At 59.0% G+C, this 18,340-nt stretch overlaps 1 protein-coding gene and 1 long non-coding RNA gene across 4 annotated transcripts in view; one reads left to right on the plus strand and one right to left on the minus strand.

Annotated features, from left to right (window-relative positions):
* Positions 1–14,817, plus strand: part of SLC25A1 (solute carrier family 25 member 1) — a 37,134-nt gene extending 22,317 nt beyond the window's left edge. The window contains exons 3-11 of one of the 3 annotated variants that reach the window (XM_082354060.1): positions 11,122–12,151; positions 12,378–12,485; positions 12,554–12,653; positions 12,736–12,874; positions 13,253–13,337; positions 13,481–13,585; positions 13,664–13,779; positions 13,839–13,929; positions 14,145–14,817. In XM_082354060.1, the coding sequence (XP_082210186.1) occupies positions 12,067–12,151; positions 12,378–12,485; positions 12,554–12,653; positions 12,736–12,874; positions 13,253–13,337; positions 13,481–13,585; positions 13,664–13,779; positions 13,839–13,910 (810 nt within the window). In that variant the 5' untranslated portion in view covers positions 11,122–12,066 and the 3' untranslated portion in view covers positions 13,911–13,929; positions 14,145–14,817. Of the gene's footprint in view, positions 1–11,121; positions 12,152–12,377; positions 12,486–12,553; positions 12,654–12,735; positions 12,875–13,252; positions 13,338–13,480; positions 13,586–13,663; positions 13,780–13,838; positions 13,930–14,144 lie in introns of those variants that run through there. The other 2 variants (XM_082354059.1, XM_082354061.1) reach the window with 2 other exon arrangements.
* On the minus strand, positions 1,371–18,227 carry LOC309610790. Its single transcript, XR_014234166.1, has 3 exons — positions 18,114–18,227; positions 6,824–6,917; positions 1,371–2,734 (listed from the first exon to the last, which is right to left on the minus strand). It is a non-coding gene; the product is annotated as an uncharacterized lncRNA (long non-coding RNA).
* Between the last annotated feature and the right edge of the window lie 113 nt (positions 18,228–18,340).

Below are 18,340 nucleotides of genomic sequence, written 5' to 3' on the forward strand. Positions count from 1 at the left end.
GAGAACTTTCCTAAGCTCCCATTTACCTAAGGTGCCCGTAGGCGGGGATTCCAGGCCCCCCATGTTGACCGGCAGGAGCCCCTGCTCTCGCTGCGTCAGCCCTACTTCCTGCCTGGTCTCCCTCCGCTTGCCTGAATCTCTGGGATTCCCCCTTCTCTCTGCCCAGCCGAACCCACTGTCCCCCAAGTTCACACCTGTTTCCTCCGCTTGGCCTCCCTGACCCTTGTTTCATGTGTCTGATCCACCTCTGCTTGTGAGTTTCCCAGACTTTTTTAGCTGCGGCACCTCTCCACTCGATGAAAGGAACTTGAAGCTTTTCTGATGAGAGCAGGGGTGGCCTCTCGTCCACTGTCCTTTCTCCGATTCTTGAAGCGTCTCACGTCCCCAGCACAACCTTGAACAACTCGGGCCTTTGCCACGATCAACTGTCTTGTGGTTATGAGATCCTGTCTGCTGCCTGCCCTGGCAGCGTTTCCAGGAGCGCAGGGCAGTGGGGCTGGAAGAGTCTCCCAAGATCCCAGTGGAGCCCAGAGACGGGGAGGGACCCAGCCAACGTGCTGGAACTGGCCGTCCCCAGGGGTCCTGGCGCTGGGTCTTGCTGTTCTCTTGCTGTTCAGTGGGACAGTGAGTGACGTGAGCCTCTGACAGAGACTGTCTTGTTCTGTCAGACGCGGTGTTAACTTCAGCCTTTCAGAGCGTGGACCTCAGGCGTATAGTTTGAGGGCTCACCTCCCTTTCCGCCCACCTGCAGGCCCCCTGCAGCTGAAACGAACTCTTCCCCCACCTCCTCCGAGTCCCCCCTGGCCTCTCCGCACCGTCCCCGCCACGGCCCTGAGCACACACAGCTCCCCTCCAGCGTGGAGCCCCTGTGATGGGGGCTGGAGAAGCAGGTGCTGTGCTCCCCAAGTCACCTCTCCCAACCGAGGTCTAAAGACACGGGGACTTCCCTGGTGGCACAGTGGTTAAGAATCCGCCTGCCAATGCAGGGGACACAAGTTTAAGCCCTGTTCCGGGAAGATCCCACATGCTGCCAAGCAACTAAGCCCATGCGCCACAACTACTGAGCCTGCTCTCTAGAGCCCACGAGCTACAACTACTGAGCCCGTGTGCCACAACTACCGAAGCCCGCACGCCTAGAGCCTGTGCTCCGCAACAAGAGAAGCCACCGCAATGAGAAGCCCATGCACTGCAATGAAGAGTAGCCTCCGCTCGCCACAACTAGAGAAAGCTAGCCCTCACGTTGTCACCGAGACTGGTACTCACAGCCGCGCCCCACCCCCCACCCCTGCCCCACCCCGCCCTGGGACAGTCCCCGCAGAGCCTCTGAGCAGTGCTTTGGGGGCGGCCAATGCTTCAGGTCTGCAATGGAAGCTCACTACGGAAGGTCCCCTTAAGGGAAGTGGTTTTCTGAGCTGACCTTGGGTTGGGCACCCAGTGTCCACTCAGACGGTAGAAATTCATTTTTGCCCTCAAAACAGCCAGTGTGTATTTCAAATGCTGTGAGGGTTTAGGAAGTGACAGATGGCAGGATGGTGGGAAGGAATCTACCCCGGTGGGCACCCTCTATGCCACGGTCCCCCTCCCAGTCCAGTGCCCCCTGTGCTTACCTCTGTGCTGCCCCCTCCATCCCCCAGCGGTCCTATCGGATCATTAGAGACGCCTCGGGGAGGCACCGCGTCTCAGGGCGCCTGGAGTACAGGTGGCCTCTTACAGCGTGGGCTCCCCTGAAGCCGCTCACGTCCACAGCCGGGGGTGAAGGTCAGCGGTCAGGCCTCCTCAGAGCTGGCTGCTCTTTCTCGCCCACCTCCGACAAGCCCCAGAAACTTGGCCATGACAGCAGATCCCAAACTCACCGGACCTTCCCTTACAACCTGTCTCACCCCCACCAGCCTCTACAGGCGGGGCCGGTCTTCCCATGCCCTCCTGAGCCTTCAGTCCGACCCTTCCCGCTACCGCCGCCCCTCACTTGAACCTGCCTGTGTCCTGCAGCCTGAGTCCCGCTCCTCCTGGGAAGCCGCCCTCCCGATTTCTCTTTGCCCGCGAGTCCCCGACAAGGGAGCGAGCATGTGTCAGGGCTGGTATGTCCCATGCGTGTTAGACTCTGGAAATCACGGTGAACAAACATTGGACTCTATGGCAGGGAGGACCCCCTGGAGACGTGGTGGGGAGTGGCGGGCAGGGCAGAAGCGACCATATGGCAACCCCGCGGGGTTGGCAGCGTGCTTCTGCACCACCTCACCAGTACTTGTCTTCACTTTAAAGTCTTGATTAGACAGATTATGGTGCGTTCACACCCTAAATCCTGCTGTCAAGATTTAACTGAAAGGTGTATTTTGTAGGCCAGAAAGGCTTCCAAGGCCTGTGGTATTGTGTTAGGGCTGTGTGTCTGTTTAAACTTGGAGATGCTGTTCAGTAATTTACAGAATGTGAAATTATATTTTAATGGAATCGTAAACCCTGATTGATTACAGGATGCCGGCATTAAGGGGCCTGAGGCGACCAGGATATTCTGTCCTGCTGTTGGCCAACCTCCTTTATAAATATTAGCACAAAAAGCACTGAAAGGTGGTCCTGACTCTGTGTCGCCTCCCTGGGCACGGTACTTCCTGGACACGCAGTGACCTTCGTATTCTTGTAGTCCTTCCTGTGAGTGACAGCCTCACACAGACGTGGTTTTCTGTGCAGGCGAAAATAGCCTGGGTTTGTCCGTGCCGCAGAGGAGGCACCCACAAACCTGTCACCAGAAAACATGAAATGTAGGGTGAAACATACAAAGTGAATCAGTAAAATGTAGGGTGAAACATACAAAGTGAATCAGTGGGCCCACAAGTAAGCAAAGAAGCCTGAGATAAAAAACTCCAGGAAGGAAGAGGGACATGATTGACTTTTGCCCAACCCTGTTGAACTGCCCTGTGGCTCTCACTCCCTGCAGGACGCAGAGACCGACAAAAGTGTCCCTGGTCAGTGCAAGGATGAGTAAGGCTGTTCCAGCCTTGCCTAGCCCTCCGTTGAGAGACTGGGTGAAAAGGAACAGAAAGAGCTCTTTGCAACCACGGTGCTAGATTAAGAGGACAAAACTGGGCCTGGCAAGCCGGCCCTCAGATGGTTGTAGCACAAATTCATGTATTAAAAAACCCTCAAGTAAGGAATTTAATTTTAAAACAATTTCCAATTTATTTATACATTTATTTATTTTTGGCTGCGTTGTGTCTTCGTTGCTGCGCGCGGGCTTTCTCTTATTGCGATGAGCGGGAGCTACTCTTCGTTGCGGTGCACGGGCTTCTCATTATGGTGGCTTCTCTTGTTGCGGAGCACGGGCTCTAGGCATGCGGGCTTCAGTAGTTGTGGCACATGGGCTCAGTAGTTGTGGCTCGCGGGCTCTAGAGCGCAGGCTCAGTAGTTGTGGCGCATGGGCTTAGTTGCTCTGTGGCATGTGGGATCTTCCTGGACCAGGGCTCAAACCCGTGTCCCCTCCATTGGCAGGTGGATTCTTTTTTTTTTTTTTTGGCAGGTGGATTCTTAACCACTGCGCCACCGGGGAAGCCCCACAAGTCCTCTTAAGGAGAACCTACCTTCAAGCAAGGCTTCAAAGAATTCTGACAGATACCATTCCAAGAAAAACTGAGCTCGTCATAAAAACACTGACAAAATGTGTAAGGAAATGAGGCCCCGTTAGTAAGAGCTAGACCTGCCCAGACAGACTGGGGGTACCGGGATTATCTGGCACAGAACAGAAAATTACAAAAAAGATCAAGTAGACCTATATGGGAAAAGAATCTAAAAAAGATTGGATACATGTATATGTATAACTGAATCACTTTGCTGTATAGCAGAAACTAACACAACATTGTAAATCAACTATACTCCGATAAAAATTTTAAAAAAAAAAGATCAAGTAAGCTTTTAAAATTACTGAGTAACTTTTTGGTTTTTCTTTATAAACCACTTAATATATATTTACTTTTGTATATAAACTATTATGCAAGAAAAACAAAGTGGTTCATTAAGAGTTCAGACTTCTTCAGGACTTCCCTGGAGATCCAGTGGTTAAGGCTCTGCACTTCCACTGCAGGGGGCACAGGTTCTATACCTGGTTGGGGAACTTAGGTCCCACAAGCCTCATGGTGCGGCCTTAAAAAAAAAAAAAAAAGAGTTCAGACTTCTTAGACTACACTTGACTCTGGGCCTCCAGCACATGCGGCCCCTCTGGCTGCATCCGTTTCCTCGGGGAGTGGGAGGCCAGGTTCTCAGCTGGGTCTGAGGAGCAGATGAGACCAGACATGGCTGCTGGTGGGGGAGCCCCAGGGCTGGCATCGGAGCTCAAGGCAGACGGTCTGCATCGGGGTTCACCCCACGCCCCTGGTGTGAACTCGGCAGAGAATGGCTCTCCGCAAGGCCAGAGAGCCAGCACCACTGAGGGAGCGAGGGCGGTGGGGCAGGAGCTGGGGTCTGCTGAGGCCGTTCCCCAGGTGCAGCTCTGACGTGGCTGCTGAGGTGGGGGACACCAGGTCCTCAGAGCAGAGGACGTAGAAGTTGAAGCCACCAGGGAAGAAGGCTGGTGGGGGATCACAGCACAAGATCCCTGGTCGGCGGTTGCTAGTGGGAAGAAGGCCGGTCTGGATGCAGCACAGAGCACACCTGGAGCACACCTGCACCGCCCGTGGGAGCAGGTGGGCCATGAGGGTCATGCACCACGAGTGGGGCCAGGCTGGAGCCGCTCCTTCCTCCAGGGTTCTGCAGGCCCAGGCTGCTGTGTGATCAGAGAGATACTCACCTGCTTTGAAACAGAAAACACCGCTTCCACCTGGGAACTTCAGACCAACTCTGGGGCCTTCCCATTTAAGAAGATCTTAGTAGACCTGATTGTCTGTAGGTTGGAGACCCCTGTTAGGAGGAGGAGGTGTTTGAGGCTGCCGAGTGCTGTACAACAATGTCCCCAACCACACCTGTTGTCAAACACAAGTTCATGTGCCTGACACACAGTGAGGCTACACAAACTGAAACATGGGAGTTTAGATCAGAGAAAGGTTTATTGCAGGGCTGAGCAAGGAGATGGGGAGCTCGTGCTCAAAAACCCGAACTCCCTGTTGGTTTCTGGGGATGAGTGGGTTTGGGTTTTTTTAACTGAAGTATAGTTGATTTACAATGTTGTGTTAACTTCCGCTGTACAGCAAAGTGATTCAGATATATATATATTCTTTTTCATATTCTTTTCCATTATGGTTTATCACAGGATACTGAATATAGTTCCCTGTGCTATACAGTAGGACCTTGTTTTTTATGTATTTTATATATAGTAGTTTGTATCTGCTGATCCCAAGCTCCCAATCCATCCCTCCCCCAGGTAAGAGTTGTTTTGTTTGTTTGTTTTTGTTTTTTTATTTATTTTTGGCTGCGTTGGGTCTTTGTTGCTGCACACGGGCTTTCTCTAGTTGCGGCAAGTGGGGGCTACTCTTTGTTGTGGTGCACAGGCTTCTCATTGCGGTGGCTTCTCTTGCGTGGAGCACAGGCTCTAGGCACATGGACTCAGTAGCTGTGGCTCGCAGGCTCAGTAGTTGTGGCGCATGGGCTTAGTTGCTCCACGGCATGTGGGATCTTCCCTGACCAGGGCTCAAACCTGTGTCCCCTGTATTGGCAGGTGGATTCTTAACCACTGTGCCACCAGGGAAGTCCTGGGTAAGAGTTTTTATAGGTAAAATTTGGGGGGAGGTCTGCAGGGTGTGTGACCTTCCTCTGATTGGTTGGTGGGGAGGTAAAAGGGTGGCGTTCCCAGAATCTCAATCATCAGTCTTCTGGTTCTAACCGGTCTGGGGTCCACTGCTTGTGCTCAGCCTGAAGTCACCATCCTCCACCTGGGTGGGGGCCTTAGTCCTTGCAGAAGCACTCAGAGGTATATGTCAGACTGTTATGTGCCTCCCATGAGGAGGAGCCGGGCCCCTGCCCCATGCTGCACTGTTGCTGCTTTCTGCATTCCCTCACGCCCTAATTAGTATCAATAATTGAATCTGCCCTTTGGAACTCAGGGAAGGTCTAGGAGGCTGAAGACATTTTCCTACAAACAAGAAGCAGGGACACGGAAAGGCTTTTGTGCCTGGGAGGGCCCCACAGGGTCGTGCTTGGTTTCAGTCCCCCCTTTTCTTTGATACGCGTCAATCTTGAGGGAACAGGTGTTGGACAAGAAAAGGGAATAACATTTTGGACAGAGAGGTTCATCATAAACTCGGCAGAGGGGACTTCCCTGGTAGTGCAGTGGTTAAGAATCCGCCTGCCAATACAGGGGACACGGGTTCAATCCCTGGTCCAGGAAGATCCCACGTGCCGTGGAGCAACTAAGCCCGTGCACCACAACTACTGAGGCTGTGCTCTAGAGCCCATGAGCCACGACTACTGAAGCCCGCGTGCCTAGAGCCTGTGCTCCACAACAAGAGAAGCCACCGCAATGAGAAGCCCACGCACTGCAACAAAGAGTAGCCCCTGCTCACCGCAACTAGAGAAAGCCCGCACGTGGCAACGAAGACCCAACGCAGCCAAAAATAAATAAATAAATAAATAAACACTCCTTAAAAATAAATAAATAAAATAAACTTGGCAGAGGAGCTGGGTTGTGGGGGAACTTGGTTTCATGCCCACCTGGCTTCCACCCTGGTCACCCCCACACCCTCAGCCTGCCTTGTCCTCTGGGATGACTAGCAGAACCCTGTAAGCAAAGGCCCAGGGGAACCCCGTGTTGGTTAATCAGCTCCAGAAATTGTCGTAATAGCATGGAATTATCAGTGTTATAAGTAGCATCCCAACTTAAAAGTATTTTCTAAAATTGTATCACCTTATTGGCATAATCAGTGTCAGTTGGCGTTGTTGGTTTTCTGTGGTCGGTTGGCAGGAAGATTCTCGAAGCTCTCTGACAATATCAGAATCATCTGTGAGTGGGAAAAAGTTTGTAAAGATGTGCACACGGTTTAGCTTCAATGAATGTGTGAAGCATTGTTTAATAAAAGAGTAAATTAATGTCCAATCAGTAGCAAGATGTTAATTAAACAGTATATATGTCACGACTTTACCTACCCTGCTGTCCAGAATGAACAGACAGAGCTACAGGAGAGGGTGTTTCCAGTTTCAGTGGGAAACAGCACAACCCCATCTGTATGTGTGAGTGTGCAGGTCCAGCGGGTGCTGGTGACACATCACACAGAAAACACGGGCCAAGATCACGCCCCAGGGTATCGACCAGTTATCTCTGGGTGCTGATTACTTTTATCTGCGTTTTCTGCCTCTCGCTCCAAGAAAACTTGTGCTGCATGCCACAGGCGGGGAGGTGGGAAAGCTCCAAGAAGCTGGCTCTGCTGGCAGTGGTCCTCCCGGTCAGCCCTGAAGAGACCTGCAGCCCGATGGCCTCGCCAGAGCCCTTTGGAGCAGAAGCCTCTTTCTGCTCAAGAACAAGGGGCTCCAGACTCTTGCATCTTCCCATATGTGGAAAAGCACTAAATTCCTTAACTTGAGATATCTGGTTTCCTTTAATTAACAGTAATCTTTTGACGTGCAGACTACCTGCCCTTTGTTGCAAAACTCCTATATATCCTGGCTCCCCCATCTCCTCCTCAGAGCAGTTCGCTCAGGGTTCCTTGAGATGCTGCCTCCTGGGCTTGAAGTCCTAAAAATTTCTGCCGAATAAAACAGAACTCTCAAAAAAAAAAAAAAATAAAGAACAAGGGGCTCTTTCTTCACTTCCTGACATCAGCATCGTGGGTGCACACAGTATGTGCCGGGAGCACAAGCACAGTTAAGATAATCATCAGCGCCACCCTCATGGACGGCCCTGGGGACCCCGTCAAACCCTCTGCGCACCTCAAACCCACCCCCGTCCCCTGAGCAGGCCTGGCAGGAACAGGGAGTCCTCCTCACCCCACTTCTCCAACACCCGCCTGGCCTGTGGGTCAGATGCGCCCCCATGTCCCCCCCCAGCCTCATGCAGCCCACCAGGTCTCCGCTTGTTCAGAATCCACCTGCGAAAGCCCCAGCGCTGGTGTTCCGGCGTTGGCGCTTAAGCACTGCAAACAAAGGGGCGGTTGTCACCCAGAGGGTAGGCAGATGACCCCTCTGTAAATGAACCCCAACTGGCATATGAGACATCCTGGGCCCCATTGCCAGCTGGTATTTGGGGTTTTCCAAGTGCCTTCCCCTCTCTTGTGTCCTGGGACCTTCAAAAGCCCCATCAGTCCCCATGGGACCACCCTTGGGTGACTTGTTGAGACCACTGGGCTAGTGGTGACAGAGCCATAGCCACACCCACGGGGCCTTAGGGACAGAGGCTGTGCAACAGTCCAGGAGGGGGACCCCTGGAGACCTTTGGAAGGGTGGGGCCTTTGTGTTGGTGCTGTAGTTACGCTTTGCTGTCAGGTGGTTCACAGGCGGATGCCGTGGTGTGCAGGGCCTGGGCCTCCCTTGGGCTGTGGTCACGGGGGTGGGGTCGGTCAGGGCAGCCTGGAGATGTGACCCTGCTCAGCAGTGTTTCCCGTGGCGCTCGAGCCCCAGCCCCGCCCCCCACAACTGAGGGGCAGGAGGCTGGGGGGGCTTAATGAGTCCCAGGACTCGGGGACCTGTGAGCCTGTGAAGGTGCGTGCCACCGAGGTCCGGTGACACAAGCTTTCCTATCGCGTAGAAGTTCTAGAAATGAATTGTAACGCAAACAGTGGAGGGTATTGAAGCAGCCCGGAGGCTGGCAAATAGAACACTCACCGTTCAGCAAATGTTTGAGCACCTACTATGTACTGGGCATTATTCCAGGTAATGGTTATCAGTGGGCAAAACAGAAAAACCCTATTCGGTTGAATTCACATTCAGTGAGGTTGACAAGCGACAGACACAGTGTTTGAAAGGGATGAGTTTTGGGGGTGGGGCAGCTGCGGGGGCCACGGTGCCAGTGGAGCTTCACAGCGGGGCCATCAAGGCAGCTCAGTGAGAAGGCGGCCCTGAGCAGAGCCCAGAGGAATCCAGGGGCCTGGTCTTGGGGACATTTGAAGGGAGGGTCAGCGGCCAGGGCAGGTGAAGGCAGGAACGTGCCAAGTGTTCAAAGAAGGGCCTTGGGGGTAGGGGCGGGGGGGCACAGGCTGTTGTCAGGCCTCTGGTCATACTCGCAGTGGGACCTGGGACCTGAGGTGAGGGGCCTGCTGCTGAGAACAGGCTTCAGGGGTGGGAGCCGGGAGCCCTTGGGTGGTGCTGACTCAAGTGAGAGGCCATCAGTGATCCTTCGGGGTGAGCGGGCGGCCATCCCCACGTGCACATGGATTGGGTGTGGAGTGACAGAAGCCGAGGATGACTGCTTTGGCGCTTGAACATCAGAAACAGAGGGTTATCATCACTGATGGGGAAGACTAAAGCAGAGACGGCTGGAGGGCAGGACAGGAGCTTGTCTGGGACAAGCTGAGGGGGTTCGAGGGGGCTGCTCAGGTGGTGGGGGGCCTGGCCGACTGGACAGTGCTGTGAGGCCGAGGGCCTGGACAAGAAGGCCAGGGCCCCTTCCCGAGTGGAAAACCGGGCCCTGGGCCTCTCGACTCATCCGGGAAGCTTGAGGGCCAACCCTCCTGGAACAACCCCCTGGGCTCTCCCAGGGGAGTCCATGGGCCCAGCTCAGACTGTCCGGCTCCTCTCCTCAGCCCTGGTCTCATGGAGGGAGGGGAGGGCTGTCTCTGCTAGGTCCGGGCTGGTCTGGTCTCTCCCAGATCTGAGTATGTGCCGGACACGTGACTTTCTTCTCACCCGGGTGCTTGTTTGGAGTCCCAGACACACAGTTGCTCTTCTCCCGAGAACACAGTGTGTCCACCCCGCAGCCCCATGGCTACGCCTCACTCTCTTCCCTCCCTGTCCATGTGTCTGCACAGGCCTGTGAGCACTGCATGGGCAGCATCTGGGAATGCCTGGAGGAAGGGCGAGGGGCAGCTTGTCCTCAGATGGCTGGGGCGGGGGCGGGGGGGGGGGTGCGGCAGGCAGGGGGTGAGTCCCAGGTGTTAGGTGACTGGTCTCCTTAAGAGGGATGGGCAGCCTGGACTGGCTGAAAGCAGGAAGCACTGCCTTGTCTTGGCAGTGTCCCCATGTCCAGAGGAGGACTCAGCTGCACCCATGGACTGCTGTCACTGTCCACCACTCCGGTGCCTTGGCGGCCAAGTGCCCACTTGAAGGCATAGGACTGCAGCGGCGGCTGGGGTTCACCAGGGTCCCCCGCCCCATCTCCGCCTGGTTACAGAGGTCATGGTGGGTGCCCCGTGTGCCCGGCCTCAGCTCTAACTCTCCTGGAGGCTGTGTGCTTGCTGCCCAGCCCCCAACCAACCCCAGGCCCAGCCTGTATGCAGCCTGTCAGGCGGGCACTCGGCACTCCCTCCTCTTTGCAGGTGGACAGACTGGATGCCCCAGAGAGACTGTGGCAGTGAGAGGAGCACATGGTGGCACCTGCCCCTCTCCTGTTTGGTAGGGGGCAACCCGTAGTCCCTAGTACCCTGTCCCCTGGGGAGGGGAGGAGAGTGGGGCAGTGAATGACACCGCCTGCCCTCCCCTGGCTGGGTTTCGGGCAGGGTGGGATGGATGAGGAGGACAAAGGTCAGTGCTCCAGGACTGCTGGACTGGCATGGCCTCATCTTCCCAGATCTCCATGCCTGGCGGCTGCCCAGCTACAAATACTGCTGTCCCCCCTGCTGCCTGGCCCCGGGCAACAAGCCTGCACTTGCTCTGCACTGGAAAGCTGCCTGGATGGCCTGGCCGTGAGCAGACAGAGCGGTTGGTGTCCCCTACACAGAGGCTGCAGGAGGGACACAGGCCTGAAGTGTGTGGGCAGGCAGAACGGAGCCTCAGGCCTCCCACACCTGTGTCCTCCATACTCAGGCCCACCCAGCATTAATGTCAGTCTGTTTCTTAATATTTTGATGGGCATGCATGGACGCAGCCCACTGAGCTAAGTAGGTGTCTGTGTGGGGACTACGTTACAGCCTGGCCAGCCCTCTAGGGGCCCCACAACAGCAACTCCCACCATCCCTGAAGCCTCTGTGTGGTCTGGGCTGGCCTGAAGCCTGCTCCTTGGACCCCTGGCCACTCGGGGGCAGCAGGAGTCCTCACCCTGGGCCTCTCCTTCCGCAGGCCGCCGCTACGCTGACAGCAGGCCCGCTGCAGGCCCGCTGCAGGCCCGGCCTGCCGGATTCCCCGCCGGCTCCGTTGTGCAGCACCCTCTACGGGTCACTAACCTCCCCAAGGAGCGCGTCACCCCAGAAGCGCAGAGAACCCACGGGAGGCGGGACGCCTGGACGTCATTTATTTTGCTGGAGCCCAGTGATGGCAGCCTCTGAGCCACCCGGAGCCTGGGGCGGCCACTGACTGCCCGAGGCAACTGGCTGCGGCCGCCGCGCAGGAGGTGGACTCCGACCTCCGGGCCCTCTGGCTGGAGCCTGCACTCTTGGGGAGTCGAGCGCAAGTACTCCCAGGCGCAGGGGAACGGCGCCCTGTCCACTCCGCGCTGGCAGAGCTGCCCCCACCCCCCGGGTCACTTCGCGGACCCGCTGGACAGAACGTGTAACTCGCACATTAAATGAAAGTCTGTTTATCCGGGCCGAGCTTCCCCGCCGGTGCTGGCGTGGGCGGGAGGGGCCAGAAGAGCTGCGGGGCCTCTTGTGGGGGGGGGAGGGCGGTGAGCAGAGCTTGTCACGGGCCTTCTCCCCACCGTGTGCGCCGCCCGGAGCCCGGAATCCCGCGGTGGCCTCGCGGCGCGTTGGGTGAGGGGCGGCCCCGCCCTCCCGGTAGAGAGGGGGCGGCCCCACGCGCCCCGGGGGCGGGGCTCCTGGGGCGGTGCCTAGTCGGGCCCGCGCGGCCATTGGCTGGGCCGCCGGCCCACCCGGCCTTAGTTTCCCGCGGGCTCCGGGCGGCCCGGGGGCGGCCCGGGGGCGGGGCCGGGCTCGGACTACGCAGGGCGGAGCCCCGGAGCGACGGGGCCGCCCCGCCCCGACCCATAACCGGCGCCGCCGCCGCCGCCACGACCGAGCGCAGGAGCTCGGACCCGAGGCCGCCGCCGGGCCCCCCACCCCGCCCGCCATGGCCGCGCCCCGCGCTCTGGCGGCCGGCGCGCCCGCGCCTGGGAAGGCCTCGCTCACGCACCCGGGGAAGGCGATCCTGGCAGGTGGGGCACGCGCACACGGACCCCGACCCCCACCCGACCCTGCCGCGTTTCCGGGTGGGCCCGGGCCCCTCCGCGTGTCCCCGCGGGCGCCGCGCTAGGACCGCGGGAGGGGCGTGGGCCCGGCTCCCGGGCGGCGGGCAAAGTCCGGGCGGGGGCGGGGGAGGGGCACGCCGCCAGGGAGGGGGAGGGGTCTCAGCTCGGTCCGGGTCTCGGTCCTTCCCCGCAGGCGGCCTGGCGGGTGGCATTGAAATCTGCATCACCTTCCCCACCGAGTACGTGAAGACGCAGCTACAGCTGGACGAGCGCTCGCACCCGCCGCGCTACCGGGGCATCGGTGAGTGGGGGCGGCTGGCGGGGGCGGGCAGGCCGGCGGGTGGGGTCGTTGACCTCCCCCTCCCCCAGGGGACTGCGTGCGGCAGACGGTCCGCAACCATGGCGTCCTGGGCCTGTACCGCGGCCTCAGCTCCCTGCTCTACGGTTCCATTCCGAAGGCGGCCGTCAGGTGAGGTGGGCTCGGGGCCCGGCCGCGGGAGGGAGTCCCGGCCCCGCGGCGGCCCCTCTCATGCCTCTGCCTCCCACCCCAGGTTCGGGATGTTCGAGTTTCTCAGCAACCACATGCGGGACGCCCAGGGACGGCTGGACAGCACGCGCGGGCTGCTGTGCGGCCTGGGCGCTGGTGTGGCCGAGGCCGTGGTGGTCGTGTGCCCCATGGAGACTATCAAGGTGGGCAGGTCTCGGTAGGGGACAGGCGTGAGAGAGTGCTGGGGTGGCCGGGGTAGTGGTCTTGTGCCCGGTGGAGAGCATCAAGGTGGGCAGGGGTCTGCCTGGGGAGCCTGGAGCAGGAGGCCCGCTGGAAGAGCCTTCTGTGGACTGGACTCTATTCTGGAGGCAGTGGGAAGACAAGGTCTTAAAAAACTTAGGAGCACAAACCATAAGGTAACACGTGTTTGCTGCCTAAGTTGTGGGAAAAACCAGCAGACATGACGGTGGAGGCTCTTCGGTAAGGCGGCCCTCTTGCTTCTGGGGCCACGTGTCTCAGAGGCCAGGTGTGCCCTTGCCCTGACCCTTGGGAGCCAGCGCCTTTGCTTCCCTCTTTCTCAGGTGAAGTTCATCCATGACCAGACCTCCCCCAGCCCCAAATACAGAGGATTCTTCCATGGGGTCAGGGAGATCGTGCGGGAACAAGGTGAGCCACTCAGCCTTCCCCTCAGGTGGGGTTAGGGACCTGGGTCCGGCTGGAAAGGGCTGGCACCTCCCCTTCCTGCCTTGGCGCTCCTGCGGGCTGGGTCCTGGAGGCGTCAGCGTGACCGCAGTGCCTGCCTGCCCCAGGGCTGAAGGGGACGTACCAGGGCCTCACGGCCACCGTGCTGAAGCAGGGATCCAACCAGGCCATTCGCTTCTTCGTCATGACCTCCTTGCGCAACTGGTACCGAGGTGCGTCTGTGCCCCAAGACCCTACCTCCAGGCCTGGTCCTCCGTCCCCTTCTGACCGCAGCCCTCACGCCCATCCAGGGGACAACCCCAACAAGCCCATGAACCCTCTCATCACTGGTGTGTTTGGAGCCATCGCGGGCGCAGCCAGTGTCTTCGGGAACACTCCTCTGGACGTGATCAAGACTCGGATGCAGGTGGGGGTGGGACGGGGGCGGGGCCGGGAAGGGGTGGGACTGGCTGCTGAATCCCGCAGCTGCTGGTGTTCTGCAGGGCCTGGAGGCGCACAAGTACCGCAACACATGGGACTGTGGCCTGCAGATTCTGAGGAACGAGGGGCCCAAGGCGTAAGTGGGGAAGGGGCAGGGCTGCTGTCCCCACCCCCGTCCCCCGCCTTCCACCTGGGCCACACCCCACCTCCTGTCCACCCACCTCAGGCCCTCCCCTTGTCCTGTCCCCAAGGAGTCTGCTCTTTCTGCTCTTGCTCCTCCCTCCGATCTCTGGACCTACCCGCACTTTCCAGACACGCTGGCTTCATCTCCTCTTCACCCTCCCCGCTCAGGTTCTACAAGGGCACCATCCCCCGCCTGGGCCGGGTGTGCCTGGACGTGGCCATCGTGTTCGTCATCTATGACGAGGTGGTGAAGCTGCTCAACAAAGTGTGGAAGACGGACTGAACCCTGGGGTCTGCGCATGGGCTGCCCCCAGCGCCCCCTTCTCACAATTCCAGTGCAGTCGTGCCAAAAGGCCCCCTTCCCCTGTCCCTCACAGTCCATGGCCCAGGGCTGTCCCCTGTGGCCGTCAAGTCCATGTGTCCCCTGTGGTCTGTATGACACCACCATGGTGTCCATGTGTCCAGCTGAGACCGGGTGTTCCTCTGGCCTGTGAATCTGTGCCCACTTGTCCACGTGCTTACTCGTGTGCCTGTGTTTCGTGTTTCGTGTCCTGTGACCCACTTTCCAGGGTGCCCGTGTGGCCTGGGTCATGGCCCTGTAGCCATGGCCTGGTCCCAGCCCGGTGCCTTCCACCCTGGGCAGCAGGGGCATCACCCCGGCCTACCACAGCTGCCTCCGGGCCTCAGCCTGGCCTCACTGCATTCCAGGGGCTGCGTACCCCCCGCTTCTCCCGCCACTGGCCTTAACCAGCCCTTGGGCCCTCCCTCCGCCCAGGACAGGGTGGCACCTGCCACTCTCAGGACCACCCTTCCAAGGCAGAATAAACTGGATCCTGTTGCAGCCTCCTGTCCCTGTGTCAACCCATCTGTGGGTGGGCAGTGGTGGCCACGCCTCTGCCAAGGGCAGGCCCACTCCTCACCCGAGGACACTGTTGGGGCCAGGCAGGCTGGTGGGCAAGCGAGCTGTGGCCACAGTGTTAGCCCCTTGGGAGGCCTGGCACCAGGCCAAGGAACATCTGGCCTCCATCCAGGCCTTGCCTGTGGCCTGGGGGCAAGATCCTGCGGGGTCACCTGGCAGGCAACATTGAGTGGGCAGAGGAGAGCTGCCCCACGCTGGTGGCTGCGCCTGGAGACAGTGCTCTCGGGCTCTTGTCTGTCCTGCAGCCTGTGGCCCAGCCCAGCTTACCCCCTCATGGTTTCCCTGTGGTGGTCTGCTCGAGGGGCACTGCTTTGGGATGACCAATTTTTGGTCCCCTGAGACTCTGAGCAGGAGGTCCTTTCTTAATCCTTCACTTAGGCTGGGAGGTAGCAGCCCTGGGGCAGGAAGGGGTGGGCACTTAGAGCCCTCACCCCACAGTTCTGAACCTTAGGAAGGTGTCCCTCTTGCTGAAGACCCCCTATCCCGGGGCCCAGGCACAGCTGGGAGCCCAGCCCAGCATGGGGGCCAAAGAACCCTGAACTGGAGGGCCCCAGTGGCCCAGATCTGGCTGGGAACCACCACCCACAGGCCAGGTGGAGGAGGTGTGAACAGGATGGGATAAGCCAGTGCCCCAGGCTGTGAGGGGGCGAAGGACCTTCCTGTCCAAGGGACTCCACGGCAAAAGCCACACAAAGGGCTTAGCTCAGACTGGGAAATAACCTGCCCGCAGGAGACTCCCAGCAAGCAGGTCCCATTCCTGGAGCTGCTCTTCTGGGAGTGAGTGCCCCACCCCAGCAACCTCGCACAGCACCTGGTGTCTGGGGCAGATCTGGGGGCCAAGGGTGGGCTTGAGGGTGCAAGGGAATGTGGTGCAAGGACCAGGCTGTGTGCCCTCAGTGCTCACAGGAGATGCAGGAGAAAGGGCCCAGCAGCAAAGCTTGCCTGTTCACAGGCTGAGGCAAGCCACCTAATCTTCATTTCCCAACCTGTGAAATGAGGTGACACAAGAACCCACTCCAGCGGGCTATGAGGATGGAATGATGTAATGTCTGTAAGGCACTTAGAACAATGCTTTGCACAGAGTGAACCCTCGCGGGAGACTGCTGGCAGTGACCCAGGGTCCCAGGTAGTTCCTAGAGCGGGCAGAGCCCAGGAGCTGGGCCCTGAGGGGACTCAGTGCCCTGGAATTCTGACCTCTAGGAATGGCGTCTGCTCACTGACTGCACCCTGAGTCCTGTCCCCATCCCCTTTCACGAGGAGGAAGGGGACAGGCTACACTGAACTGAAAGAAGGGCATGGGGACCTGTACCCAGGAGGGGCAGGGACCCCCCTCTTGTGCCACACAGCACAAGGTGGACAGCAGGTAGCCCAGCCAGAAAAGTTGGTTGAGCTGGGCCTGTGTCCCCTGGGGCTGTGAGCCTGGAGAAGCCACCAGCCCCAGTGGACCACTGGTCCCCCACCCTGGCCCTGCCCGTTCATACGTAGCTGGAATAATGGAATAAGTTGGCAGCCTCAGTTCCTGGAACTGAGACCTGAGGGGGAGGGGGGAGGGGGGAGGGGGAGGGGGAGGGGCGGGGTCTCTGAGCTGAGAGAAGACCAGCAAGGCTGGAGGGAAGTGAGCAGGTGGAGAGTGGCTAGAGAGGCAGGCAGATGCCTGGAGGGAGCCCAGCTGCATTTAACCAAGATCTTGAAGGCTGCAGGGAGGAGGCCGATGGCAGGGGACCTTGCCTTTGCAGCATTGGGGCAAAGGGGCAGAATGACGTGGGCAGATCTTTGAGCAGTAGGGAGGCAAAAGAATCAACTTCCAGTGTGATCCCCCACCAACCCGGACACACAGGCCAGGGCCAGGGAGAGCCCCAGGAGGTGACTGGGTCTGCATATCAGAAGAGAGATGTGATGTGAGCTGAGTGTGGAGACTCCAGGCCACCATATGCTGCCCACAGCCAGAGCCTCTGTGCCCAGCTGGAAGCCACTCAGCCTCAGGCAGCCTTCACCATCTGGCATCATCTTGAGCCTGGGATCATCACAAAATGTGCCCTGGACAATGGCCTGAGACACAGGCCAAGGGAGCACAGGGTGAGGTGGTGGCCACTCCTGGGACAGGGCTTGGCCAACCTCCAGCCCCATCGCAGAGGCCCTCAGGCAGCTGCCCTCCAGGGCCCCCCGCCCCCACTTCCTTGAGGCCTCTCCTCACCCACTATTGCACAGGCGTCCTCTGGCTTTTCCATGTCCTTGTGTAGGTGATGAATGGCAATCAGAGCTTAGTACACACACACAAAGAGTCACTCCTGACAAATGGGTCTCTCTCCTTTTAGCCAACAAAGAGAAATCTGTTTTTCGGGTTGTGCCCTCAGCCTTCACAGCGAACAAAATCTGAGCTGAGGATGCCAGAGTATTTTCCTCGCTGACATTCTACTTCCTACGTGTTCTCAGATTCCCTGGACCAGGATCCTTTGTATAAGGCACAGAATCGGGGGGGTCTGAGGATCTCCTGCCTCCTTAAGATCTGGCAACAGAGCCAAGGAGAGAGATGCAGGCACAGCGGAGAACTAGCCGAAAAGGACAATGGGAGGACCACAGAGAACACCTAGGATCGTGGACAAACGTAGCCTAGGCCAACAGAGTGGGTGACCCATGGAAAACATGGTGGTCCCTGGTGTGGCCTTGTAGCTCCCCTCGTCCCACGCCCATCTGGCGAATATCCCTAAGAGTAACCTCCCCTCTGCTCAGATTGGTCTAGGCCCTGACCCCTGACCCTCCCCAACTGTTGTCTGTTGCTGAAGACACCCTATCCCGGGGCCCAGGCACCCTCCCCAACTTTTGTTTCCTCGGCCTGGCCAGCCACTCCCACTTATTCCTCCATTGGCTAGGCCTGGCCCGGTGGCCCCACTTGGCCACAGGACTGTCATCTCCCGAATGACCTCCAGGGATGGGCTATCCCAGCGACCCTGCTCAGCAGCCGGCAGTGGCCTGTCGCCCAACCCCACGCTGAAAAGCGGTCTAGGGCTCAAGCTCTCGGGCCAACAGGCCTTTCTGCCCCTGGCGGCCCTCCAGGCTGACCGCACCCTGGAGCCCCGCCTCTAGCCCACTATCCTCGCGGGCCGGGGGAACCCCACCCGACCCAGGGCTGTGATCGGGGAGGTAACGAAACCTCCGCGACCGGGTCCGGGGCGCGGGGAGAGGCTGTGCCCGCGTGCCGTCAGCTAAAGGCCGCAGACCTTCAGGGCGACTCAGCTCCCAGCCTCGGAGATCCGGAGACACTCAGGAAGCTTTCCGGACCCGCTCGTGAGGAAAGAACCGAACTCGCCGGGGCGGGAACCCGCGACGCCGGCAGGGACCTCGGGGCCTGGCCGCACAGAAGGAGCAGCCGAGGCTGGTAGGAGTGGCGCCGCTCACGCCCGGAATTCGTGCGGCGCGCGCTGATGGCGTCACTGCGCGCCCGGCC

Source organism: Balaenoptera borealis (genome assembly GCF_965194805.1).
Source record: "Balaenoptera borealis genome assembly, chromosome: 14".
Classification (NCBI taxonomy): Eukaryota; Metazoa; Chordata; class Mammalia; order Artiodactyla; family Balaenopteridae; genus Balaenoptera; species Balaenoptera borealis.